Below are 24,672 nucleotides of genomic sequence, written 5' to 3' on the forward strand. Positions count from 1 at the left end.
CGTAATCCAAGGACTTATAAGAATCTGGTCGCAAGGTCGACCATTGACTCCCGCCTGCAATCATTTACCGGTTCTTAATCAATTCAAATGTAATCAATCAATCATTTAATTATTCCACCACCAGAGACTCAACAAGAATAATTAAGTTTATTAGCTGCTGCTGAAATGTTCAATTGTATTTGAATATAAGACGCATCAGTCGACATGGAAGTCAACAAATTTGATTAAATACATTGATCAAAATAATAATAATTAAAAAACTGCTGATTGGATTCGCACAACAACAGTATAACCAGCAAACACAAGTCGCGTACGCGGCTTTCCAGTTATACAGGGTCAGCGGTCGGGGGCGTGATTGATTTTTGGGCGTGGCTCTCACCCTATAATTGGGCGACTTCTTTTATCCAAGGGACGAACGACGCCACTTTGGCGTAGACTCCGGGAGTGCCCGCGGCGCATCCTATTCACACGATAAAATGATCGATGTATATACATAACTTAGTTTTGAACGAATCGCGCAAACATTGAAATGTTTTTTTTTAAATAATTCGTTACCGTCTCCGTAGCTGACGATGCCGATCTGCTTGAACGGGCAATCCGTGTCTTCCGGATACTCAAGGACCAGCGGACCGCCACTGTCGCTCTACAAACCCAGCACCCATCAATCGGAAATTTCAATTAGCTCATATCCAGCAGCATAACAGCATTTGAAAATAACCCATCGACAAAGCGGACTTACTTGGCAAGTGTCTTGTCCTTCGGCATAGGCGCACAGCGCACTGTCGGGCAGGTCTCCATCATCCACTTCTTCTTTGCATCGGTTGTTGTTGACAACCGACAGGTCGGCGTGACGGAGAACGTGGGAATTCTCGCCGTCAGATTGCAGGTGTCCCCAGCCCATGGCGGTCACCGTTTTCTCGTCACCGTTGAAACATTTGGGCACCAGGCAAATGGGCGACACGTTCTCCGTGTAGTCCACGGCCGAGTCCAGCGTCAGAATGGCCACGTCGTTTTCCTTTTTTGAAAACATAATTAAAATCGGAATTGCCAATAGCAAAACGTCAAACATACCACCGATTTGGGGTTGTAGTCCTCGTGAATTTTGATTTTGCGGACGCTGCGCGTTTGCTCGGCGTCGTTTTCGTACGTCTTCTGATTGTGCATACCAAATCGGACCTCGAAATTCTTGGCTTTGATGAGCCTTGCAAAATGAGACGGTGAAATGGCCTGGTTATATGAATTATTAGAAATGAATAATTAGAAGATTTGGTTATACTTGGTAGACTTGTACTCGGTGACGCAGTGAGCGGCTGTCAGGATCTTTGTCGGAGTAATTAGAGACGCACCGCAAATGTGGACGTACGCTTCCTTTTCGCCGTCGTATTGAGCCAATCCCACCTGAATATCAACAATGGCAATTGTATTGTTGAAATGAAATGGCCGGCAAATCGACAATGGTGTCTGAAAACTTACCATGAAAGGATATTGATTGACGCCAGCTTCTACACTTCCTACCATCCGGAATTTAGGGTTTTGGTGGGTGGAACGACCTACGGCATTGCAACCGGAAATGATGGGAGCCACTTTGTCCGGATCGGATGCAGGAGCTTTAGGAGCGACTGCTGGCCCTTCGTTGGTGGATGAGACGAGGAAGCCTTGCTCTCGCCCAGCCGTGTAGGTAGCGCGGACCAGGTTACCATCGGCGTCGACAAAAGCCCAAGAACCGGCCATGTTACCTTCAGAATCGCGAATGTTGCTGGCAGCCTGGCCGGGGTAAGCATAGCCGAAATTAGCCTCACCCTGCCCGTTCTGGGCATGCCATTGCCTCACGGGTAGCGAAGCTGAGGTAATGTCGGGCAACTCTCGAAGAGTACCAATGTTTTTAGCACGAATATTAGCCACAGCCAATAACGACAACACCGCCAATAACATCTAATATTATACAAGGATTTTGTTTACGAGTTAAATATAGATTCTTATCAATTTTAAATATAATTAATAGATGCGATTCAAAAGTTTGCTTACCGTTGACTTCATCGTTGCTTCTGCTGGTGCTGCTGCTGGACGAAGAAGCTGATTTGCCCTGTGATCGGCCCGGCTCTTTTATACTCATCCGCCAGCTGGAACTTGATTTCAGGTTCAAGTTTTCGCCGTCGATTATTTCCCAACAGTAATTCGACTTTTTTTTTTTTTTTTGTCTTTGTTAATGACCACGCCCAGTGATGTATATTCACGACATAAAAAATAAAAAAAAACGAAGATGCAGAACTCCCGTAAGTTGTGCCCGCCCGCGGTTAGTAACGAGTCGACAATAAACTGCTGGACTCGAGCCATCATCACTCCAAAATGGCTTAGGTCATTGTCACTGTACAGTTTTCCATCCCTGTATATATTACTGGACATTGTTAGAGGTTATAGCAAAGTCAAATTGTCCTTGCTCTTGTTATCTTGTCTTGACTTGACCAAATTTGATAGGCAAATTTTTCTTTTGCTGATTAATATAAAGAAACGAATAAAGAATTCAGAGATTACGAACATTTGTTTTTAATAATACATTTTTTTTAATTCTGCGCCATCACCGTGTCAATTGTTTGGGAATCATATGCAATTCCGATTTGCATGCGATATTGGCGAGCCACACGTGATGGCGCAGAATGGGCAACAAGTCGACAAAACGCATCTCATTAACTTTTCCTTTTGTCAGTTGTTTGGACGGGTTAGACGCGTTTATTATACAGCAGTTTTCTGACTTTGGAATATATATAAGTTGGCGAAGATTCACTTAGCAACGAGCTCAGATGGCGACGCGGATCATCAATACGTGATAGTAACTGGTTTTCCTTCTTCATTTTTAGCTAATTTTAACATCAATTCGTTTACAATTGCCAGTCTTGATTGATTTGGATTCGATGAAGGATTGAGAAATACCCATTTAATTTTAATTCGATTAGTGTGAGCTACTTGATTAACATGGGGGTATAGCTCAGTGGTAGAGCATCCGACTGCAGATCGGAATGTCCCCAGTTCAAACCTGGGTGCTCCCTTTGAAAGAAAGCTTAATAATAATTAATAATAGTTAATCCAGCGAAGGTTTCCTTATGCAAATTAATAAGTTATGGGTTAGTTAAACTTGAAGTACAGAGAGAAATTCGAAGGTTCTCCGATAAATGCGTAAAACAAATAAATATTTTGTAAATTGCTGTTAAATAATAAATACCGAAATTACTAATGTCTCTTTCCATTTTTAATTTTAACCATGGTTTTTAACTAATTAATTCGACCGATTTGACCATTGGAGCAGAACTACTACATTTGGCAATGGCGCTAATGGCTGCAAGAATGAAAAATTCCCCCCAAAAATGTCATCTTCGTGTTTCATCAACAGACCCTTTTACAAATATAAACCTGTTGCAGGTTAACAACTCCAGCCAAACTATAACCAAATGTAGTATGATTACGAGGATTTTTCTTAAGAGAAAGTTCAAGGTTGCAAAATGACATGTAATTATCAATTTTAATTTAAACCTATACAGTTAATGCCTTACAGGCTGGCATGCATTTGATATTTACTTCATTCACAATGTAAAAATTCACCTTTTCTTTTGAGCAGATTTGTTGCTTGAAACAGCAGTTATCAACAAGAACAATGGATTGCCAATTTTGCTTGTGCTGGTAATATATTATGGCCGGTCAACAGCAATGTTCATAATATGAATCTCAATACAATTTCATCGACAAGGTAATTATTTTGTGGTACCGTTATTTCATGATCTGTGGTAAATTTAAACTAAGAATAACTTGAATTTGAGCAGCTTATTGTTAAATGTAGAAATCTATTTATTTCTACAGATTTGAAAATTAAGGTTTTACACCCATCTCATTTCCCTTGGTTGTTCCCGTAAATGTTTTCTATAACTTTTTCCAATTGGGAATGTAGGTTAACATCATCCGGCTGATGGGAGAATATAATCATGTACATTTATACTCGTCTGTGTTAAATCTCCGAGGACACCCTTGATCCTTCCTCCATCTGCCGCCTCCATCTGCCGCCCCCAACTTTGCTGCTGAAGGAGCAGCACTTGCGGAATCCTGACGGTATTTCCCAGAATTCAGGTAGGAAAATGTTTCACCTTTTCTCCCCCCCCCTCCTTATTTCGTATCGTTCATAAATAGAGAATAAGTGTGAATGGAGAGTATAGTTGGCGGCATATAATCTCCGTTCGTCTTATCGTAGAAAATCCCGATAAAAACTGTTAAGATCTACCCAGGTTTTCAATAAAAATGATTTATGCATTCAGGATCGACAACGTTCAAAATCGCATGTAGACCTTATAACACTTGATACTGAAGATACAACGGTTCATTCTGTTACTCTGTAGGCTCAAACTAGAAGTGCTGAAGATGAAATCAGATAAATGTTTGATTGAGCTTCACGAAGTTGAGAATTCTTTTTTCTTTTAATCGGCAGATTTTTAAAAAAGAAAAAAAAAATTCACATTTTAATACGTTGATTCGATCTAGCGTAAATGAGATTCCCCGGCTAATTCCCCAGCTTTGTTCGGGACAATTCGGGACCAAAGCCTTCAGAAAATCAACACTAGATGACTGCGTAACGTATTTCCCTGGCCCCCATTCTCTTTGGCTTAGCTGGCTTAGTTTGTCAACCCTCAACCTCAAGTTGAATCTAATTAGAAGAGCAATTGCAATTGAGAAATTTCATCAATTGAATCAATTCCCGTTCAGGTATATCCGCGCAATAAAAAATCCGTGTCACTTGAGGAACTGGAAGTCGCAGCAGAGTTTGGCATTTTGATATTAGTAAGAAAACTGCAAGCGCACTTTCGATTTTTCCGTCTTGGAATATTCCTATAACAGCAAACAAGTGGGACTCCCTTTCGTCTGAATATTTTGTTGTTATGTAAACCGGTCAAACTACACGATGATGACGTCATAAGGGCATAAGAGTCTGATCGCAAGGTCGGCCATTGACTGCTGCCGCCAGACTACGAATGAACAACTGTCTTTATTATGACAGCATGATCAATCGTGAGCCATTTACCGGTCCGTACAAAAATCCATTCCAATGTCAATCGATTTAACACCCCCATGACAAGCAACGCGAGTAATCAGGTTTAGCTTTTTTAATGCAGCTGAAAGGTTGAATTGTATTTTGAATAAGACTTCAATCAACAATGAAACCAAACGATTTTGATTAAATACATTTTTATAACTGATTGATCAAATAATAATTAAAAAAAGCTGCTTCACCACTCCATCTGCTGTTTGGATTTGCATCATCAAAAGTCGAAACGGAATTCCCAACATCAGTACAAAGTCGCGTCCGGTTTTCCAGTATAGGGTCGGCGGCCGGGGAAGTGAATAATGTAATTGTGCATGGCTCAATCTAATTGAGCGTTTTCTTCTACCCAAGGTACGAACGATGCCACTTTGGCGTAGACTCCTGGTTTGCCCGAGGCGCATTCTATACTCGTATTCATAAAAACCAAAATTAATAACTTGGAATAACGAATTGCATAATCTTTCATTTTCCAACGTACTATCTCCGTAGCTGACGACACCGATCTGCTTGAAACGGCATTTCGTGTCTTCCGGGTATTCAAGGACCAGTGGACCGCCGCTGTCGTTCTAAATTATAACCCAATCAAATCCGAATTATTAAAACAAATAGGCTTCTACAGGATTGAACTGGTGGAAACCAATCAGGAATCATCTTGACTTACTTGGCAAGTGTCTCGTCCGTCAGCAAAGGCGCACAAGGCACTGTCGGCCAGGTATTTATCATTCACGTCGATTTTGCATTGCTCGTTGTTGACAACCGACAAGGCAGCGTGCCGGAGGACATGGGAATTCTTGCCTCCATCCGTAGTGTGTCCCCATCCCATGGCGGTCACCGTTTGGTCGTTACCGTCGAAACATTTGGGCACCAGGCAAATGGGCGCAACTTTGTCCGTGTATGTCACGGGCACGTCCAGCGTCAGGATGGCCAAGTCGTTTTCCTTCAAAAAAGTTGATCAAATAAAATACGAATCTGATTAATAAGCTTCTTTTCTATTATAGTTACTTACGACCGACTTCCAGTTGTAATCCTCGTGAACTTTGATTTTGCCGACGCTGTGCGTTTGCTCGGCGTCGTTTTCGTTACTGTTCTGTTTGTGCATGCCCAGTCTGACTTCGAAACGCTTAGGGCTGAGGGCTCTTGACAAATGCGATGGTGATATTCAATTAAAATTAATTCGATTAAGACCTGATTATTTTTGTTGACATTTACTTGGTAGAGTTGACGTGGGTGACGCAGTGAGCCGCTGTCAGGATCTTTGTCGGAGTAATCAGAGATCCACCGCAAACGTGATAGAACCAACCGTCATCGAGGACAGTTTCAGCCAATCCCACCTGGCAACACAAATGGCAGCAAATGGATTGAAATGGCCAGAAATTGTATCGGTTTAATGAATGTCTATTTTAAATTACCATGAAAGGATATTGATTCTGGTTGACTTCTTCACTTCCTACCATCCGGAATTTAGGCTCTTGGTGGGTGGAACGACCTACGGCATTGCAACCAGAAATTATGGGAGCCACTTTGTCCGGATCGGATGCAGGAGCTTTAGGAGCGACTGCTGGCCCTTCGTTGGTGGAAGAGACGAGGAAGCCTTGCTCTCGCCCAGCCGTGTAAGTGGCACGGACCAGGTTACCATCAGCGTCGACATAACTCCAAGAACCGGCCATGTTACCATCAGCATCGCGAATGTTGCTGGCAGCCTGGCCGGGGTAAGCATAGCCGAAATTAGCCTGGCCCTGCCCGTCCTGTGTGTACCATTGCTTCTGGGGTAGCGAAGCTGAGGTAATATCGGGCAACTCTCGAAGAGTGCCAATATTTTTAGCTTGAATGCCAGCCACAGCCAATAAGGACAATACCGTCAATAACATCTAATATTATACAAGGATTTTGTTTAACAGTTTCATTTGATTCTTATCAATTTTAAATGTAATTATTAGATACGATTCAAAAATGTGCTTACCATTAGTTTCATTGCTGCGTCTGGAGCTGCGGGAAGAAGAAGCTGATCTGCCCTGTGATCGGCCCGGCTCTTTTATACTCATCCGCCAGACGGAAATTTGATTTCAGGTTCTTCATCTTCGATGCTTTCCCAACAGTATTCGACTTTTTCGTCTTTGTTCGTGACAACGCCCAGCGTACACACCACATCAAAACAATTCCAAGATGCAGAACTCCCGCAAGATGTGCGCGACGGGTAAAAGCCAACGAGTCGACAAACCGGACTCGAGCCACTCCAGATTTGTAGTCTCACTCTACAGTTCCATCCATGTGTGCTGAACATTGCTAGAGGTTATAGCAAAGTCAGCTTGTCCTTGCTTTTGTTGTTCGGGCTAATTATCCGATTATTTATTTGTATCGAGACTGATGTGCAAATTTTCATTTTTCTGATTTAATTTTAATAGACGAATTAAGAATTTAGGGACGACGAAATTGACAAGCCCATGCAACAGATCCTTATTTATTTATTTTTATTTTTTTTTTCAGTTTTTAATTCTGCGCTATCGTCGTGTCAATTCTTTCGGAATGAATCCTATTTGCATGCGGAATTGGCAAGCCACAAAACGTGGCGATTGTCGAATCTACAAAGATAGCGCAAAATGGGCAACAAGTCGACAAAACGCATCTCATTAACTTATCCTCTAGTCATCAACAAAGACAATGAAAGCAAATGTTACTTGTGCTGATAATGGCCTGTCATCAGCAACAATCTCAGTTTCATCGACTATAGGTAATAATTTTGTGCTACCTTTATTTCATGATCTAGGTATATATTCAAATGATAAATTGCATCTGAGCAAGCTTGTTGTGTAGAAATCTTAAATGTTTCTACTTACTCAAAAATTATAAGGCTTATCCATCCCCCATCTCATTTCTCTTAGTTGTTTCCGTAAATGTTTACCACAACATTTTCCACTTGGGAATGTAGATAAACATCATCCGACTGATTGGAGAATATCACCGTGTACATTGATCTCAGTGCATTTACGAGGACGCCTTTCCTTCCATCTCATCTGACGCATCCAACTTTTCTGCTGAAGGAGTACTTGTGGAATCGTGGCGGTAATTTCCAAGAATTCAGGTAGGAAAATGCTTCACTTTTCCTCCTTTATTTCGTATCGTACATACAAAGTGAATAGCTGTCGGCAGGAATTCTTGCCATTTGCGGAAACCGGAAGTCATACAAATTTCATAGCGGAGTTTGACATTTTGAAATTAGTAACAAAATCGCAAGCGCACTTTCAATTTTTCTCGTCTTGGAATATCCCCAACAACAAACAAGTGGAACTCCCCCCTTTCGTCTTTGTTGTTGTGTAACCGGTCAAACTACACGTGAAATGATGATGACGTAAATCCAAGGGCATAATAAGAGTCTGGTCGCAAGGTCGGCCATTGACTGCTGCCAGCAGACTACGAATGATCAACTTTCTTAGATTATGGTATGATCAATCGTGAGCCATTTACCGGTCCGTATATAATCATTTTCAATTAAATCAATTTACCATCCCATGAGAGTCAAAACGAGTAATGAGCTTAAGCTTTTTTTAATGCTGCTGAAAGGTTTAATTGTATTTGAATAAGAGTCGAGTAACGAAACCAAGTTCAATATTTAGAATTAAATACATTTAACTCTTGAGAAAGTAATAAAATATAGCTGCTCCACCAATTCAACTGCTGTTGTCGATTCGCATCAAAAGTCTAAATGGAATTCCCAATCTCAGCCGAATTGCGTCCGTTCTTCCATTCATAGTGATAGCCTGCCTGGGGTTGCGTGAATCGTGCGTGTATACGTCACACCCTCAAATAGGAACAGTTTGTGCAGCTATCCAAGGCAGGAACGAGGCCACTTTCGTATAAACGGTTGGGCTGCGAGCTTCCTCGATGCATCCTACTCGTTTTCGTACCCACAAAACGAATAAGTTGAATCAATCGCAACTTTTATCATTTTTTGATGTACGTACTGTTTCCGAAGCTGACGATACCGACCAGATTGTAACGGCATTCGGTGTTTTCCGCATCTTCAACGACTAGCGGACCTCCCTTCTCGTTCTAGATCCGACCAATTCCGAGTTACACGACAAATGCTTGTACAGATATTTCTATTAACCATTGATGTGTAAAGTGCGACTTACTATGCAATTAATGCCTTTCCCGTTGCCATTGGCGCACATCGCCGTACTGGGCAGCTTCTCGTTCTTGAATTGGACTCTGCACTGCTCATTTTTCATACCGGTCAAGAAGGCGTACCTGAGCACTTCGGATAGCTTGCCGTCGTATTTCTTGTATCCCCAGCCCATGGCGATCAAGTCTGCGCCATCGCTGTTGAAACATTCCGGCACCAAGCAAACGGGGGCAACTTTGGGTGTCATCTCTACGGGACCGTCCAGCGTTAGAACGGCGATGTCGTTTTCCTTCGAAATAGACAAGACGAATTTGATTTAATTATTTTATTTTCCTTTCCGGCAAACGTTGTTTAATAGAAAAATGTTGGCCCTATATTTACCTCCGTAATGTGATCATAATCCGGGTGAATTTTTATTTCGTAGATGGGTGACGCTTGCTCCGAGTCTTCAATGTTATCATCGGACTGCTTGGTTATGCCCAATCGGACATCGAATCGTGCTGGATGTACAGGCCTAGGAAACCCGATGGTTATATCATCACACACTGTTGATGAATGAAGTCCTTCTATTTGAAACCTACTTGTTGGAATTTTCCTCTGTGACACAGCGAGCCGATGTCAGGACGTGTGTCTTGCTAATGAGAGATCCAGCGCAATGGTAATAGAACTTTGGGTCGTCGCCTTCCCTGCTTTTAGCCAATCCCACCTGAACGCCAATGGCGAATGAAATGAAATGGCCAGACTTGAATCGGTTCATCGACAATTCATATCAACTTACAATGTATTTCGCATCCACAACGGATTCTTTCGAAGACTTGGAGTTGAGGACGGTCTTTTGTGTTTTGAGGCCGGAAGGGGCTTCATTGCAAGCGCCAATCTTCGGAGTGGTACCCACTTTGCTCAGGTCGGATAGGACATTAGGAGCCACTCGCCCTTCGTTGGTGGATGAGACGAGGAAGCCTTGCTCTCGCCCAGCCGTGTAGGTGGCGCGGACCAGGTTACCATCAGCGTCGACATAACTCCAAGAACCGGCCATGTTGCCATCAGCATCGCGAATGTTGCTGGCAGCCTGGCCGGGGTAAGCATAGCCGAAATTAGCCCGGCGCTGCTCGTCCAGTGTGTACCATTGATTCCGGGGTGGCGAAGCTGAGCCGATGTCGGGCAATGCTCGAAGAGTGCCAATGTTTTTAGCTTGAATGCCAGCCACAGCCAATAAGGACAATACCGTCAATAACATCTACATGCAAGGGATTTTTCCCATTAGTTTTAATTAACAAGACTTTAATTCTAATTCATTTAATTGGAAAATATTTTGCTTACCGTTGATTTCATTGCTGCGCTTGCTGGAGCTGCTGGACGAAGCAAGTTGATTTGTTCCAGGATGGACCCGGGTCTTTTATACTCATCCGCCAGACGGGAATTTGATTTCAAATTCAAGTTTACGCGATTGATCATTTGCCAATAACATGATTCGAGTTTTCGTCGTTGTTAATGACCACGCCCAGTACACCGAGTACCCTGGAACCTGGATGGCGTCTCCAGCGCATTTGGCTATACAAGGGAGGAGGAGGAATTGAAAAAGATGTTGCAAAAGTCATAAAATTAAAAAAAACATTTCGTAAGTTGTGCAAACGGGGGTAAGCAGTGTCAACTGTCAACGGGTGGAAAGGGGGAATCACGCCGACAAACTGGATTTGCGCCACGCCCAGTAGCTTCGGTCATTATCACTACACAGCTCCATCCGTGTTAGAGGTTATATCAAAGTCCACCTGTAATTTGACGGCCATTTGAATTAATTAGTCGGAATGCAAATTTCATCTCCAGCAGAATCGCGAAAAAGAATTGTGAATGAAGAAAATCTACAATTTGTTTAATGGGCAACTTAAATTTCGTTCTATTTAACATTCTGTCAATTGTTTGGAATACAAATTTAGATTTGCGTATGGGATTGGCAAACCACTCAAACTTGGCGACTCCTAAAATGGGCAAACAACAAGTCGAGTAAATGCATCTTATTAATACCTTACCTGTTATCAGTTGTTTGTATTATACGATTTTCAAAATGATCCGTCAAGTCACTGGCCGTAAGGAAACACGTTCAATCGTCTCCTTTACTGGGGTGGAAAAGTTGGCGAAACGATTCACCTGGCAACCAAATCACCTGAGCATTAGTGAGAACTTCAGTTTCTTAGTCTCTTCCACTTTTGGCTAATTTTAACCAACACAGAAAAATTCACGATTAACGAATTTAACATCCGATTACTGAAAAGCTTACGTTTCAAATCCAGTGAGCGAGCAAATATTTGATAATTTTTTTACCAAAAATTTTTTGTGTTGAAGGGGGTATAGCTCTGTGGTAGTCGGAATGTCCCCAGTTCAAACCTGGGTGCCCCCTGAGGATACAATTATTTGACGTGATCATAATTTTTAATTGAAGAACGTATAAATCTTAAAATCAAACTGTCAGAACACCCAATACTTGAAAGTAAACACTTTTGTAGATAATAACCTTAGATTGTTTAGAGTTTAGACTCCTTTTGCCTTTAGATATTCAGATGCAATTTTTATTTTCTTTTTTTAAAATTGGCGGGGAGGTCGGGAAGAAACAGAAGTTAATTTAATCATTTGGCAACGGCGTTAATGGCTGCACGGTACAATTTGCAAGTGATCGTCTCTCATCCCTTATTCATGAGATGTATATTGTTTAAGTCCTGCAGCTGCTGTTTAGTAGGTAAATAACTCAAAATAAAGAGTAATAATAAAAGTAGTATGATTATGGAGACTTTTTATCTTATGAGGGATTAAGAAGAGTATAACCTGGGGATGAAACTTGTAAAATGTTGGTTGCTGACAAGCAATTTTTATGTCAGCCCCCATGAAAGCATGGCATTCATTTTCCATTTGCTTAACAAGTTGATGTTTTTCTTTTCTCTCCCCAGATTTGAGTATTGAGATAATCATCATCAACAGCAATGAGTGCAAATTTTGCTTGTGCTTGAATTGACCGCTATCAATCTATCATCATCAACAGTTGTCAACAGTCTGCTACTTCATCCCTACGGTATTCATTTTGTGATGCAATTACTTATTCCATTTGGGATGTTTTTCAAGGCTTGCATATAGGTGTGCGTGCAAAGTCGGAACATTAGAATCTCTTGTTTATGAAAATACTGAATAATGTATACCCATCTCATTGTCAACTTTTCATCGTTTGTTTCCACAAATGTATCTATAACATCTATTATTTTTCAACTTAGGTTTACTGTCTTTTGTCGTCTTGCACATTCAAGTGAATGTGGGTTTATTCACGGAGACGCCCGTCTAATGTACCCAACTTTTCAGCTGATGGAACACGTGTGGATGCCTGGCAGTATTTTCCAGGCTTCAAGGTTAGACACTATTTCATCCTTTCCTTATTATTGTTTAGTATTTTGTCACATGACTTGTCGTAAACAGTGAGGCAGCTCAGCTCATGAAACGATACATGGTTCCAAAATCCTGTTGGTTTCAATTGAGACTTTATGTTTAGAACCTACTTCTGGCAGAGTCGTCCTTGGTGACACAGTGAGCCGCTGTTAGGATCTTTATCGGGTTAATCAGAGATCCACTGCAGGCCAACCCAAATCTTAGATTGGATTTTCCAAGTCGTCGCCTTTCAGTTCGACCAATGCCACCTGTACAAATGGATTCGAAATGGACTGATTTTAATTCGTCATTTGAGAATGTCAACTTACCATGAAAGGATATTCATTCGGGGAAGCTTTGTCATTCTGAATTTAGAGCTGAGGGTGAACTTGGGGTTTTGGGGTAGGCCGGTTGCCGGTAGATATTTTGGTTGGGGCTTTTCGGGCATATTATACCTATGACCTGTCCGTGTCTATGATGCCAAAACCCATGGCAATTCCGTCACATTCCGTTTGAATTAGGCGCTGAATTTCAGATCTGTGTAACAGATACAAAAGGGCAAATCCGATGTATCCGCTCATCGTTTCCGCTCCGACGATAAAGAAATCGATGATGACTCCAATCCAATCAATTGATTTCCGTTCAAGTTCACTCTTTGAAAATGTGATTATCATCGGTGGATTGACGTTTGTTCCTTAGGATCATCATCAGAGCGATCCCTTCCCGAAATTTAACTTCGCAAATGCGTTTTATTAATAATTAGAGTTTACTCAGTGTCTCATTTTAAAATTTTCCTGACTTGTTGTTGTTATTTTGTGAATATTTATTCGTAACCCATTTTATTTTTGGTTTTTATTTAGATTCACAGCATCCAGTTTTCTTGGATAAACCACCGAGGCCGATCGAGTTACGGATCCCTTCTTCCCCCTTTCTTTATATGTCCTCGTGTACGCCCATGCGAGTGTGGGTGTATTCACGAGGACACCCTTTTTGACCCTATCCCGTCTGGTGTAATTCAACTCTTCAGCGGATGGATGGAGCAACTGACCGTAGATTCCTGGCTGTGCTTCCCAGGCATAAAGGTAGGACAAAATTGATATCTATTCTTCCTTTTGGACAATTTTCGGTGGCGTTCATTATAAAATCGATTGTTAGTACAGACTACGTTTATTCGTGAGTTAGGCGGTTGACTGCAACTGTTAAAGTTAAGCTAAAAATCTCAGTAATCGAACGACTGCGCAGATCAGGCCTGTTTTTGGTACCTTCAACTTTTCCTGTTGAGTTAACTACATCACATTTGCAAATATTTGAATTTCCTCGTTGGAATTGTTTGCCCTTCTATCGAGTAACTAATTTCGTTCGTAGGTGGCAGCACGTCGATTTGTTAAAAAACATTTCCCCTTGTATTTTTTGGTGCTTGCACTAAATGCTGATTGAAATGTAAAACCGTTGGAGGGAACGTTTAGGGATTTCCCTTTCTTGTCTGACAAAATCAACAAATCTGGTCGTGTGCCAGCGACAGATTTCTCGATTAGGTGTAAACTCGTTTGGCAGAACTGCGTCTCTCCCACTCGCGCACTCTTCCGTGTTCGTTGGCAATTTTCTCGAGTTGTCTACCTTGTGCAAGGTATCAACACATGGATACGCTAACCTGTTTAATGTCACTGATGAATTACTTTGTCTGCGAATTTTTGGGGTGGTGACCAGCGCCAATTTGAACGAGACAGATGCGATTCAACATTTTCTTTCTTGTTTGGTAGTAGCAATTTGGGGCGTTTTTTGGCTCAGTTTATCGCTGTGGGCAGAGCCAGAACGGCAGATTGATCTACCCTTTTACTCTTCTTGTGGGATTGAAGTTCCTGGTGCGAATCGCAGTTGATGAGAAACAGCAATTGAAATGTCACACATACGTTTGAATAGCTTTGTTGCTTAAAACTCGCTATGGCAGTTTATTCAAATGTTGGTTAAATTATTCAGGTTGCGCTGATGGCTACATTCAATTCGCAAATTACAAAAATAATAATTACTATCGCTCTGTATACTTTTATATGGCGCAACGGTGGTTGAACAACGAGATGCGTTCGTCAGGTTAAAACCCTCAGCCACCGGTTTTTCATCTCTACAAGGTCAAACATTTCGTGACTCGTGTAGTGAAGTCGATGCCTTCAGCCAACCAGTCTCCAGAGCGTCCATCCAAGATAACTAATAGCCATCAACTTTGATTTTTGAACGGTTAGAACAACAATAATCGAATTCCCAATGACTCTGGGAGGTAGCATCGCCAATACTGCCCACAAGATTTCTTAAATAATTTTCTTTTATCGTATCAACATTTTCACACAACTTTTGCTCCCGTTTTGGCTCGGCCAATCAACGTCCAACCTTCCCTTTTAGCCGCCATACCAATCATACTTTTATTATATTCTAAACTTCCTTTTATTTTATCACACGAATTAAAATTCGGAAACACAAGACGTTTATGATGTTATCGGAATTTTTCTTTTCTTTAAATCAATGTATTCTTCTACTCTTTTTAAATATTACATCGACATTTGAACGTCAGTGTAAAATTAAATAAGCCCCGTCGATATCGAGAGCTACGGCAACATTAAATGGTTGTTTGAACTCTTGATTTCGATAACATACAACAAGCGAAGCTAAAAACTATGCAAAGATATAATAAGTATTAAGCATTAAGTAGGTCTGTTGCGGTGTACTTGCTGTAGAGCACGTCGAGTGATTATTGTGAGGTCCATTTGCATTTCAATGAGCCGGTCGCGGTGGAAGTCGCAAGCAACACGATTGGTTTATCTTCAAGCGCTTCCTTAACCGTTGCTGATAATTCGGTGGTTTTCTACGGAAACAGCGAAACAGTCTCTCATCATGCGGCTAAATACTTGAATAGACAATTTGACACGAGAGCAGACTTACCGTGAAGGCTTTAACATTCGTGAGGGTATCGCAGGTGACTTTCACTTTGGTAAAAAAAAACTTGCTCGGCCCGATCGACACAGCAACAGTTTGGGCATTTGCACTAAACGTAACCGTAAAAGATCCTGTCGGTGTGCTGGATGCCAATATACAATTGCTGGAGGTGGTGGCGGCAGCGATGCACGCTGTTGGAGGAAATGAAAATGCGCAATGGAACTGATATTAGATGTGCAATCAAACAAATGTCTAAGAGTATTAAAAAAAGGACGGCTTTTTACATGTAGCTGATGGCGCTAAAGTAATTTCCGGAACTGGATTCTGCCTTTCTTCTATTTCCGATTCATAGCCGCCTTTCGCATTAGCGAAATACATATCAGAATTATGCAATGAGAAAATATGACCAAAAGTTAAGATATGTATACAACGAAATAGATGGCCTATACGTGTGTTTCAGTTAAATTTACCTTGTGCTGCTGGCACCATCATCTGATACCCATAGGGATTGAAATAATTAAATAGCGGCGGAGGCATGACGAACATTTGCCTGGATTGGCGATGGCTAGTCCCGGAAGGAACGGGTAACAGATTCTTTTCGGCTGCATTCACGACGAAACAGCAAACCGTGGCCAGAACCTGACATTTGTAAATAATGGACATTCTCAGAACCAGCAATTTGGTTTAATAATACAAGCTTAACGCGAAAATCGGAATCAAACAGCAACATAAAATTAGAAAATTGGAATTAATTTTAAAATATACCAAAAGTGAAGTCGAAAACGCCATTGCTGCAAAGTTGGACGCGTGGACGAGAGATCTCAGTGATGAAGTGTCGATTGAAATGATGCGTGGCTTTTTATACCTGTCGGGAGGTTGGAACTTTTGCGCAGAGTAAAAATAGAGTAGAAAAAAAAATAAAAAATAATAATTATTTTCTAAATTGCGCATTCGTTCGTTGCACTTTAAGACTGGTACTTCAATAACTTGGTCTCTCATCTCCATATTTGAGTGATTATGATACCTCGAGGTTTGGTATAAAATTGTTAATTCAACTTGGAAACGGGTTTGTTTGCACGCCAACTTCATTTCGGTCCACACTCTGTTGATTTGAATCGATCGAACGAGGTTTTGTAAAAGTACTCTATCTTACTTTATATATTATATACTTACTATATGCTGTCGGATTCAACTTGAAAAAAAAAAGAAAACTGGTTTGTTTTTTCTATCGTCAATTTCAATGTCAGTCCGTAGTCTGTCGACTTCAAGCAATCCAAAAGAATAATAATTATTCAGACCCTCCAACTATAATAGCTGATTGTACAGCGGAATTCATCCCGCTCAACCCTAAGGGTGTAGACTTATTTTATTTTGCACTTCAAAGAAAAAATGAAGGCCATCTATTCCCCAGACTTATTTTTGCTCTGTTACAAGTAACACGCGTTAACAGAATGTCTAGATATCGCCCATCGTTTAAGTGAATTTATCGATGGCCAGTTTTTTGAGCCACGTGTTGGTTTTCGAATAACCCAGGCTCGAGTGCGAGAGAGCGCACGATCGTGAATTACGTAGCCGTCCTCTATCGTCACCAATCATCTTAATTATCAAGTAAGACCTCGATCATCCGTCGCTCTTTCTCGTTCGATTCTCGTTACGTTTCCCGCTGCTAGACAAGTACAATCTTGACGTTTTTGGACCTGAGGGGCTCGGTTTTGTGCTCCTTTTCGACGACCGTTGCGTGCTGGAAGTCAATCAGGCCAGCAGTAGCCGACGCGACGACAAAAGAGAGTATACATAGAAACGGTTTCTATTTTTATAGCGACGACGGGGCTGCTATGATGATGATGGTTACGGCTATCGTTTCGGCCAAGATGGTTTTCATTGCGATACAGAGACTGGCTATCGTTATGGCGATGGGAGAGACGTTTGTTTTTAGTCGCGTAGAACCAGAATGGCGACAAACGCGTTAGATCAATCGGTCCACACCGAGTACTGGAACGATTTCCCCTCTTGCAGAATAGCAGTAAAGACTTCGTTTGATGTCGTTCCGATCAGCGATCAAGTGGCTGAGGTTCGCGACCACTTTCAGTCCCTAAAACCATATCTCCGATGAGATTTCAATTGTATGACGACCGTGCTGATATCCACCGACATGTCGAAAGCAATCCTGAAAGAGATTTCTCTCGATGATGCGACACCAACTTTTCTCTGATATTCCCCAAACTTGAGGGATTGGATAACTTTTTGAAATGGTGGGTTGGATACTTGGATTACCCCCCGGGTCCTCCTAAAATCGTACAATAACTTGTAAAAAAGTTAAACTTGTTAAAACTTGTTAAAATAATTCATTTAATTTAAAAATATGCTTACCGTTGATTTCATTGCTGCTTCTGGAGCTGCTGGGCATGAAAACTGACCCTTTCTAGGATGGAACCGGCTCTTTTATACTCATCCGCGTGACGAAACTCGATGTGGGGTGCAAGTTTTGTGATCGATAATTTGCCAACAGTATTCGACTTTTTCGACTTATTATTGACCACGCCCAGTGTATGGCGATGGTATCGGCGATAAGCGCTACAAAATAACTCCCCGTAAGTCGTGAACATGGGGTTAGTAACGGCTAGAACGGGAATCGCATCGACAAAAACAAGAGGAAAAAAGTAGAACTGGAATTGGATGCCCAAGGACTGGAGAAACGCACAGTAGCTTAGGTCATTATCACTAGACAGCTCCAATCCTGTCAGAGGTCATGGTAAAGTCAATTCGTCCTCGAAAGTGTTCATGGTCATTTGAAATTGGTAAAAGCAACTGAAGTTGGAATGCAAATCTTACTTTTTCTGGTGAAAAAAAGAATGGCAAATTTGATTATTGTGAAAATTAGAAGCCCGTTTAACAGATAACCTTAACCACCGGTTGTCAATTGTTAGGACTGGTTAGACGATTTTTAAATTTTTCTTTGTTACTGGCCATAAAAAGAAACAGGTTCCGCAGCACTTCTGACTTTGTTGGCAGAGTTGGCGAAACGATTCATCTAGCGACAAAATTACCTGCAGATCAGATCAACGTGACAGTAACTGATTTTCTTGATTTCTTTCTTTCTTGTCTAATTTTAACATACCGTTAATAGATTTACATTTGGCAGTCTTTGTTGGTTTAAATTAAGGACATTCTAGTTTAATTTCCTCTCCCCTTTGCACATAATGTGAGTAATTGCACAATTCAATACTTGCCATATTACATGCGAAAATTAACGTTTTGTTTAGTTGGCTTGGCTTGGTTGCTAATTAGAAGATGTAATTACAAATAGAAAATTCCGACGAGGGTTTGAAGAGTAAATTACTATCGTTTCTCTTTTTTGTCTTCAGATGTTCAGATGCCAAATTTTTTCTTTTAAAATTGGCGGGGAAGTCGGGAAGAAACAAAAGTTTATTTGGCAACGGCGTTAATGGCTGCACGTGAAATATAGAATTTACAAAAATCAGAAAAATGTGATCGTCGCTCAACCCTTCATACTTCAAAGATGTACGTGATGTAGCTGTTAGTAAGTAAATAACTCAAAATTAGGAGTAATAAATGTTGTATGATTATGGAGACTTATTACCTGATGAGGGATGAAGAAGAGTATAACCTGGGGTCGAAACTTGATAAATGTTAGTTGCTGACAAGCACTTCTTATGTCATCCCCCTGTGAAAGCATGGCATTTATTTCCCATTTGCATAACAAGTTGATGTTCCTTCTTTTCTTTTCTCTCCCCAGATTTGAGCCTTGAAAAAACCATCATCATCAACAACAACGAGTGCAAGTTTTGCTTGTGCCTGAATTGACCGCTATCAATCTATCATCATCAACAGTCTGCTACTTCATCACTATGGTATTCTTTTTGTGATACCATTACTTATTGCATATGGGATGTATTTCAAGGCTTGCATATTGGTGTGTGTGCAAAGTTCTGTCAGAACATTAGAATCTCTTGTTTATGAAAATGCAAAATGTCATCGTCAACTCTTCCTAATTTTTTTCCACAAGTGTAACATCTATTATTTTTCAACATAGGTATACTGTCTTTTGTCGTCTAGCACATTCTAGTGAATGTGGGTTTATTCACGGAGACGCCCGTCTAATGTACCCAACTTTTCAGCTGAACACGTGTGGATGCCTGGCAGTATTTTCCAGACTTCAAGGTTGGAAACTATTTCATCCTTTTCTTATTATTTTTTAGTATTTTGTCACATGAATTGTCGTATAACAGTGAGGCGGCTCAGCTCATGAAACGATACATGGGTCCAAAATCCCGTTGGTTTTCAATTGAGACCTTATGTTTAGAACCTACTTGGCAGAGTCGTCCTTGGTGACACAGTGAGCCACTGTTAGGATTTAATCCGATTTTTATCGGGTTAATCAGAGATCCACCGCAGGTCAACCCAAATCTTAGACTGGATTTCCCAAGTCGTCACCTTTCAGTTCGACCAATGCCACCTGTAAAAATGGATTCGAAATGGACTGATTTTAATTCGTCATTTGAGAATGTCAACTTACCATGAAAGGATATTTATTCGGGGAAGCTTTGTCATTCTGAATTTAGAGCTGAGGGTGGGCTTTGGGTTTTTGGGTAGGCGTTAGATTTTTTGGTTGGGGCATTTCGGGCATATTATACCCATGACCTGTCCATGTCTATGACGCCAATACCTATGGCAATTCAGTCCAATTCCGTGTGAATTAGGCGCTGACTTTCGGTGCTGAATTTCAGGGTTGTTTAACAGATACAAAAGTGCGAATCCGATGGATCCGCTCATCGTTTCCGCTCCGACGATAAAGAAATCGATGATGACTCCAATCCAATCAATTGATTTCCGTTCAAGTTCACTCTTTGAAAAAAGGTAATTATCAACGCACCGTGGAACGAGGAGTCGGTGGATTGACGTTTGTTCCCTATCAGAGCGATCCATCGCTTGGGATCCAGTTCCCGAAATTTAACTTCGCAATTGCAATATCGTTTTATTAACAATTAGAGTTTACTCAGTGTCTCATTTTCAACTTTTCCTGACTTGTTGTGGTTGTTGTTATTCTGTGAATATTTTTTCGTAACATATTTTCTTTTTTATTTAGATCCACTTTTCTTGGATAAACCACCGATGTCGACGAGTTACGGATCTCTTCTTCCCCCTTTCTTTCAATGTCCTCGTGTACGCCCATGTGAATGTGGGTGTATTCACGAGGACACCCTTTTTGACCCTATCCCGTCCGGTGTAATTCAACTCTTCAGTGGATGGATGGAGCAACTGACCGTAGATTCCTGGCTGTGTTTCCCAGGCATAAAGGTAGGACAAAATTGATATCTATTCTTCCTTTTGGACAATTTTCGGTGGCGTTCATTATAAAATCGATTGTTAGTACAGACTACGTTTATTCGTGAGTTAGGCGGTTGACTGCAACTGTTAAAGTTAAGCTAAAAATCTCATTAATCGAACGACTGCGCAGATCAGGCCTGTTTTTGGTACCTTACAACTTTTCCTGTTGAGTTAACTACATCACATTTGAAAATATTTGAATTTCCTCGTTGGAATTGTTTGCCCTTCTATCGAGTAACTAATTTCGTTCGTAGGTGGCAGCACGTCGATTTGTTAAAAATCATTTCCCCTTGTATTTTTTGGTGCTTGCACTAAATGCTGATTGAAATGTAAAACCGTTGGAGGGAACGTTTAGGGATTTCCCTTTCTTGTCTGACAAAATCAACAAATCTGGTCGTGTGCCAGCGACAGATTTCTGATTAGGTGTAAACTCGTTTTGCAGAACTGCTGCGTCTCTCCCACTCGCGCACTCTCCGTGTTCGTTGGCAATTTTATGGAGTTGTCTACCTTGTGCAAAGTATCAACACATGGATACGCAAACCTGTTTAATGTCACTGATGAATTACTTTGTCTGCGAGTTTTTCGGACGGTGACCAGCGCCAATTCGAACGAGACAGATGCGATTCAACATTATCTTTCTTGTTTGGTAGTAGCAATTTGAGGCGTTTTTTGGCACAGTCTATCGCTGTGGGCAGATTGATCTACCCTCATACTCTTCTTGTGGGATTGAAGTTCCTGGTGCGAATCGCAGTTGATAAGACGCAATTGAAATGTCCCACACACGTCTGAATAGCTATGTTGCTAAAAGCTCATTTTGGCAGTTTATTCAAATGTTGGTTGCATTTGCATTATTCAGGTTGCGCTGATCGCTACATTTAATTCCCAATTTGCGCTATCGCTCTGTATTTTTTTACATGGCGCAACGGTGGTTGAACAACGAGATGCGTTCGTCAGGTTAAAGCCCTCAGCCACCGGTTTTTCATCTCTACAAGGTCAAATATTTCGTGACTCGTGTAATGAAGTCGTACACTTCAACCAACCAACCCAGAGCGTCCATCCAAGATAACTAATAGCCATCAACTTTTATTTTTGAACGATTACAACAACAATAATCGAATTCCCAATGATTTTGGGAGGTAGCATCGCCAATACTGCCCACAATATTTCTCAAATAATTTTCTTTTATCGAATTAACAATTTTCCACAACTTCTGCTCCCGTTTCGGCTCGGCCAATCCAACCTTCCCTTTAAGCCGCTTTTAGCCGCCATACCAATCATTCTTTTATTATATTCTAAACTTCCTTTTATTTTATCACACGAATTAAAATTCGGAAACACAAGACGTTTATGATGTTATCGGAATTTTTCTTTTCTTCAAATCAATGTATTCTTTTTAAATATTACATCGACATTTGAACGTCAGTGTAAAATTAAATAAGCCCCGTTGATATCGAGAGCTACGGCAACATTAAATGGTTGTTTGAGCTCTTGATTTCGATAACATACAACAAGCGAAGCTAAAAACTATGCAAAGATATAATAAGTATGTAAGCATTAAGTAGGTCTGTTGCGGTGTACTTGCTGAAGAGCACGTCGAGTGATTATTGTGAAACCCATTTGCATTTCAATACCGCTCCGGTGGCCGCGGTGGACTTCGCAAGTATCACGATTGGTTTATCTTCAGTCGCTTCCTTAGCAGTAGCTGTTATTTCGGTGGATTTCTACGGAAACAGCGAAACAGTCTCATCATGGTTTAAAATGAACAATTTGACACGAAAGCAGACTTACCGTGAAGGCTTTAACAGTCGTGAGGGTATCGCAGGTGACTTTCACTCTGGTAAAATAATACTTACTCGGCCCGATCGACACAGCAACACTTTGGGCATCTGCACCAAACGTAACCGTAAATGATCCTCTCGGCGCGCTGGATGCCAATATACAATTGCTGGAGGTGGTGGCGGCAGCGATGCACGCTGTTGGAGGAAAAGAAAATGCGCAATGGAACTGATATTAGATGTGCAATCAAACAAATGTCTAGAAGTATTAAAAAAAGGACGGCTTTTTACATGTAGCTGATGGCGCTAAAGTAATTTCCGGACCTGTATTCTGCCTTTCTTCTATTTCCGATTCGGAGCCGCCTTTGGCATTAGCGAAATACATATCAGAATTATGCAATGAGAAAATATAACCAAAAGTTAAGATATGTATACAATGAAATAGATGGCCTATACGTGTGTTTCAGTTAAATTTACCTTGTGCTGCTGGCACCATCATCTGAGACCCATAGGGATTGAAATAATTAAATAGCGGCGGAGGCATGACGAACATTTGCCTGGATTGGCGATGGCTAGTCCCGGAAGGAACGGGTAACAGATTCTCTTCGGCTGCATTCACAACGAAACAGCAAACCGTAGCCAGCACCTGACATTTGTAAATAATGGACATTCTCAGAACCAACAATTTGGTTTAATATTACAAGCTTAACGCGAAAATCGGAATCAAACAACAACATAAAATAAGAAAATTAGAATTAATTTTAAAATATACCAAAAGTGAAGTCGAAAACGCCATTGCTGCAAAGTTGGATGCGTGGACGAGAGATTTCAGTGATGAAGTGTCGATTGAAGTGATGCGTGGCATTTTATACCTGTCGGGAGGGAGGAACTTTTGCGTGGGATACAAATGGGAGTGAAAAAAAAATTTAAAAAATCATTATTTTTCTACAATTGCGCATTCGTTCGTCGTACTTTTAGACTGGTTCTTCATTAACTTTGTCTCTCATCTCCATATTTGAGTGATTTGTCTATCTCGAGGTTTGGTATAAAATTGTTAATTCAACTTGGAAACGGGTTTGTTTGCACGCCAACTTCATTTCGGTCCGCACTCTGTTGACTTGAATCGATCCAAAAAGGTTTTGTAAAAGTACTTTATCTTAAATGTATATGCTGTCGGATTCAACTTGAAAAAAACAAAAAACAAAACTGGTTTGTTTGCTATCGTCAATTTCAATGTCAGTCCGTAGTCTGTCGACTTCAAGCAATCCAAAAGAAGAATTATTATTGAGACCCTCCAACTATAATAGCTGATTAATGGCTATTACTAGTCTTATAAATCGATGAATGCTTTTTTATTCAACTGAAATTGATTTTTCAAATTGATGATCAGCAATCCATTCTTCCGGTCGAAATTCGCATATGAATTAAGCGGACGCAGTTAAAATTTGTTAGCATATGCTGTACCTATAGCGAATCATGCTTGGAGCCAATGTCTAGACTTTCCTTATAATTGTGGTTTGGCAAAACTAATGAACCTGTTATTTGTTCGTCTGCCAGCGGGTACGTAGATTTCCGATAAGGCGTTATAGGAACTGCTGCTGAATTCATTTGCGTCTTTCCCAAACTCCCAATCTTGGAGTTCTGCCACAGCGACAGTTGACCGTTTTCAACATTGTGAAGATAACGCGTGCGTTTGATAACCTGTCGTATGACATTTGCAACAAATGATTTTGATTCGGTCATAACTCTGGCTGGTGCTCTTTCAAATGGCGAGTCAACTGTGCGATTCGACATTATCTTTCTTATTTCAATTCAATTCAATTTTCAATTCCCAAAACGTTTTGGGCTCAAACTGTCGAGGGAAAAAAGGAGAAAACTTAAACAGCATTAAACCGCGCATATCAATTAATTATATTCACCGTCGAATATCAGTTATTCCAAAAACGTGTTTACGACACCCTTAACAAGCGAGAATATAACTAAGAGTTTAATGGCATGCTGCATGTTGGCTGATGGCT

At 40.9% G+C, this 24,672-nt stretch overlaps 4 protein-coding genes, 2 long non-coding RNA genes and 1 other non-coding gene across 9 annotated transcripts; 3 read left to right on the forward strand and 4 right to left on the reverse strand.

Annotated features, from left to right (window-relative positions):
- Nucleotides 1-155: 155 nt before the first annotated feature.
- On the reverse strand, nucleotides 156-2,183 carry LOC124204709 (trypsin alpha-4-like). Its single transcript, XM_046601842.1, has 7 exons — nucleotides 2,026-2,183; nucleotides 1,474-1,932; nucleotides 1,277-1,398; nucleotides 1,072-1,201; nucleotides 740-1,015; nucleotides 556-643; nucleotides 156-460 (listed from the first exon to the last, which is right to left on the reverse strand). The coding sequence occupies exons 1-7, from the start codon at nucleotides 2,035-2,037 to the stop codon at nucleotides 381-383; spliced, it is 1,167 nt and encodes a 388-aa protein (XP_046457798.1). The 5' UTR covers nucleotides 2,038-2,183; the 3' UTR covers nucleotides 156-380.
- Nucleotides 2,184-2,972: 789 nt separating this feature from the next.
- On the forward strand, nucleotides 2,973-3,044 carry Trnac-gca. The gene has a single exon. It is a non-coding gene; the product is annotated as a tRNA-Cys (tRNA).
- Nucleotides 3,045-3,396: 352 nt separating this feature from the next.
- LOC124204730 lies at nucleotides 3,397-4,260 on the forward strand. The gene is made up of 3 exons (XR_006879064.1): nucleotides 3,397-3,501; nucleotides 3,611-3,739; nucleotides 3,938-4,260. It is a non-coding gene; the product is annotated as an uncharacterized LOC124204730 (long non-coding RNA).
- An 871-nt stretch (nucleotides 4,261-5,131) lies between these two features.
- Nucleotides 5,132-7,052, reverse strand: LOC124205058 (venom serine protease-like). Its single transcript, XM_046602364.1, has 7 exons — nucleotides 7,041-7,052; nucleotides 6,490-6,948; nucleotides 6,290-6,411; nucleotides 6,087-6,216; nucleotides 5,742-6,017; nucleotides 5,559-5,646; nucleotides 5,132-5,482 (listed from the first exon to the last, which is right to left on the reverse strand). The coding sequence occupies exons 1-7, from the start codon at nucleotides 7,050-7,052 to the stop codon at nucleotides 5,400-5,402; spliced, it is 1,170 nt and encodes a 389-aa protein (XP_046458320.1). The 3' UTR covers nucleotides 5,132-5,399.
- Nucleotides 7,053-8,617: 1,565 nt separating this feature from the next.
- On the reverse strand, nucleotides 8,618-10,603 carry LOC124204708 (proclotting enzyme-like). The gene is made up of 7 exons (XM_046601841.1): nucleotides 10,521-10,603; nucleotides 9,979-10,437; nucleotides 9,782-9,906; nucleotides 9,582-9,714; nucleotides 9,211-9,489; nucleotides 9,040-9,127; nucleotides 8,618-8,966 (listed from the first exon to the last, which is right to left on the reverse strand). The coding sequence occupies exons 1-7, from the start codon at nucleotides 10,530-10,532 to the stop codon at nucleotides 8,878-8,880; spliced, it is 1,185 nt and encodes a 394-aa protein (XP_046457797.1). The 5' UTR covers nucleotides 10,533-10,603; the 3' UTR covers nucleotides 8,618-8,877.
- A 1,233-nt stretch (nucleotides 10,604-11,836) lies between these two features.
- On the forward strand, nucleotides 11,837-12,583 carry LOC124204727. The gene is made up of 3 exons (XR_006879062.1): nucleotides 11,837-11,931; nucleotides 12,140-12,261; nucleotides 12,458-12,583. It is a non-coding gene; the product is annotated as an uncharacterized LOC124204727 (long non-coding RNA).
- Nucleotides 12,584-15,099: 2,516 nt separating this feature from the next.
- LOC124204717 lies at nucleotides 15,100-23,630 on the reverse strand. 3 transcript variants are annotated; one of them, XM_046601856.1, is made up of 5 exons: nucleotides 23,427-23,537; nucleotides 23,132-23,300; nucleotides 15,815-15,886; nucleotides 15,537-15,721; nucleotides 15,100-15,459 (listed from the first exon to the last, which is right to left on the reverse strand). In XM_046601856.1, exons 1-5 carry the CDS (start codon nucleotides 23,517-23,519, stop codon nucleotides 15,346-15,348), a joined length of 633 nt encoding a protein of 210 aa, XP_046457812.1. In that variant the 5' UTR covers nucleotides 23,520-23,537; the 3' UTR covers nucleotides 15,100-15,345. The 3 variants fall into 3 exon arrangements, with proteins under 3 accessions (XP_046457812.1, XP_046457813.1, XP_046457811.1); XM_046601857.1 differs by lacking the exons at nucleotides 23,132-23,300; nucleotides 23,427-23,537 and adding exons at nucleotides 16,001-16,169; nucleotides 16,296-17,829; XM_046601855.1 differs by lacking the exons at nucleotides 15,100-15,459; nucleotides 15,537-15,721; nucleotides 15,815-15,886 and adding exons at nucleotides 22,265-22,600; nucleotides 22,668-22,852; nucleotides 22,946-23,017 and having other exon boundaries at nucleotides 23,427-23,630.
- Nucleotides 23,631-24,672: the final 1,042 nt, after the last annotated feature.

The sequence above is a fragment of the Daphnia pulex genome, chromosome 10, assembly GCF_021134715.1.
Source record: "Daphnia pulex isolate KAP4 chromosome 10, ASM2113471v1".
Lineage (NCBI taxonomy): Eukaryota > Metazoa > Arthropoda > Branchiopoda > Diplostraca > Daphniidae > Daphnia > Daphnia pulex.

Excerpts from the sequence above, each read along its gene's own strand:
- LOC124204709 (XM_046601842.1), bottom strand. Across the intron at positions 1,016-1,071 it reads ACTACAACCCCAAATCGGTG|GAAAACGACGTGGCCATTCT; the intron begins GTATGTTTGACG and ends TTTTCAAAAAAG. Across the intron at positions 644-739 it reads AAGGACAAGACACTTGCCAA|AGCGACAGTGGCGGTCCGCT; the intron begins GTAAGTCCGCTT and ends CTGGGTTTGTAG.
- LOC124205058 (XM_046602364.1), bottom strand. Across the intron at positions 6,412-6,489 it reads AGAATCAATATCCTTTCATG|GTGGGATTGGCTGAAACTGT; the intron begins GTAATTTAAAAT and ends TTGTGTTGCCAG. Across the intron at positions 5,647-5,741 it reads ACGGACGAGACACTTGCCAA|AACGACAGCGGCGGTCCACT; the intron begins GTAAGTCAAGAT and ends GTTATAATTTAG.
- LOC124204708 (XM_046601841.1), bottom strand. Across the intron at positions 9,715-9,781 it reads ACAGAGGAAAATTCCAACAA|GCCTGTACATCCAGCACGAT; the intron begins GTAGGTTTCAAA and ends CGGGTTTCCTAG. Across the intron at positions 8,967-9,039 it reads TATCGTCAGCTTCGGAAACA|GATGCATCGAGGAAGCTCGC; the intron begins GTACGTACATCA and ends GAAAACGAGTAG.
- LOC124204717 (XM_046601857.1), bottom strand. The coding sequence starts at position 16,619 with ATGAAGTTGGCGTGCAAACAAACCCGTTTCCAAGTTGAATTAACAATT. Across the intron at positions 15,887-16,000 it reads GATGGTGCCAGCAGCACAAG|GCGGCTATGAATCGGAAATA; the intron begins GTAAATTTAACT and ends CTAATGCGAAAG. Across the intron at positions 15,460-15,536 it reads CGAATGTTAAAGCCTTCACG|AAAACCACCGAATTATCAGC; the intron begins GTAAGTCTGCTC and ends CTGTTTCCGTAG.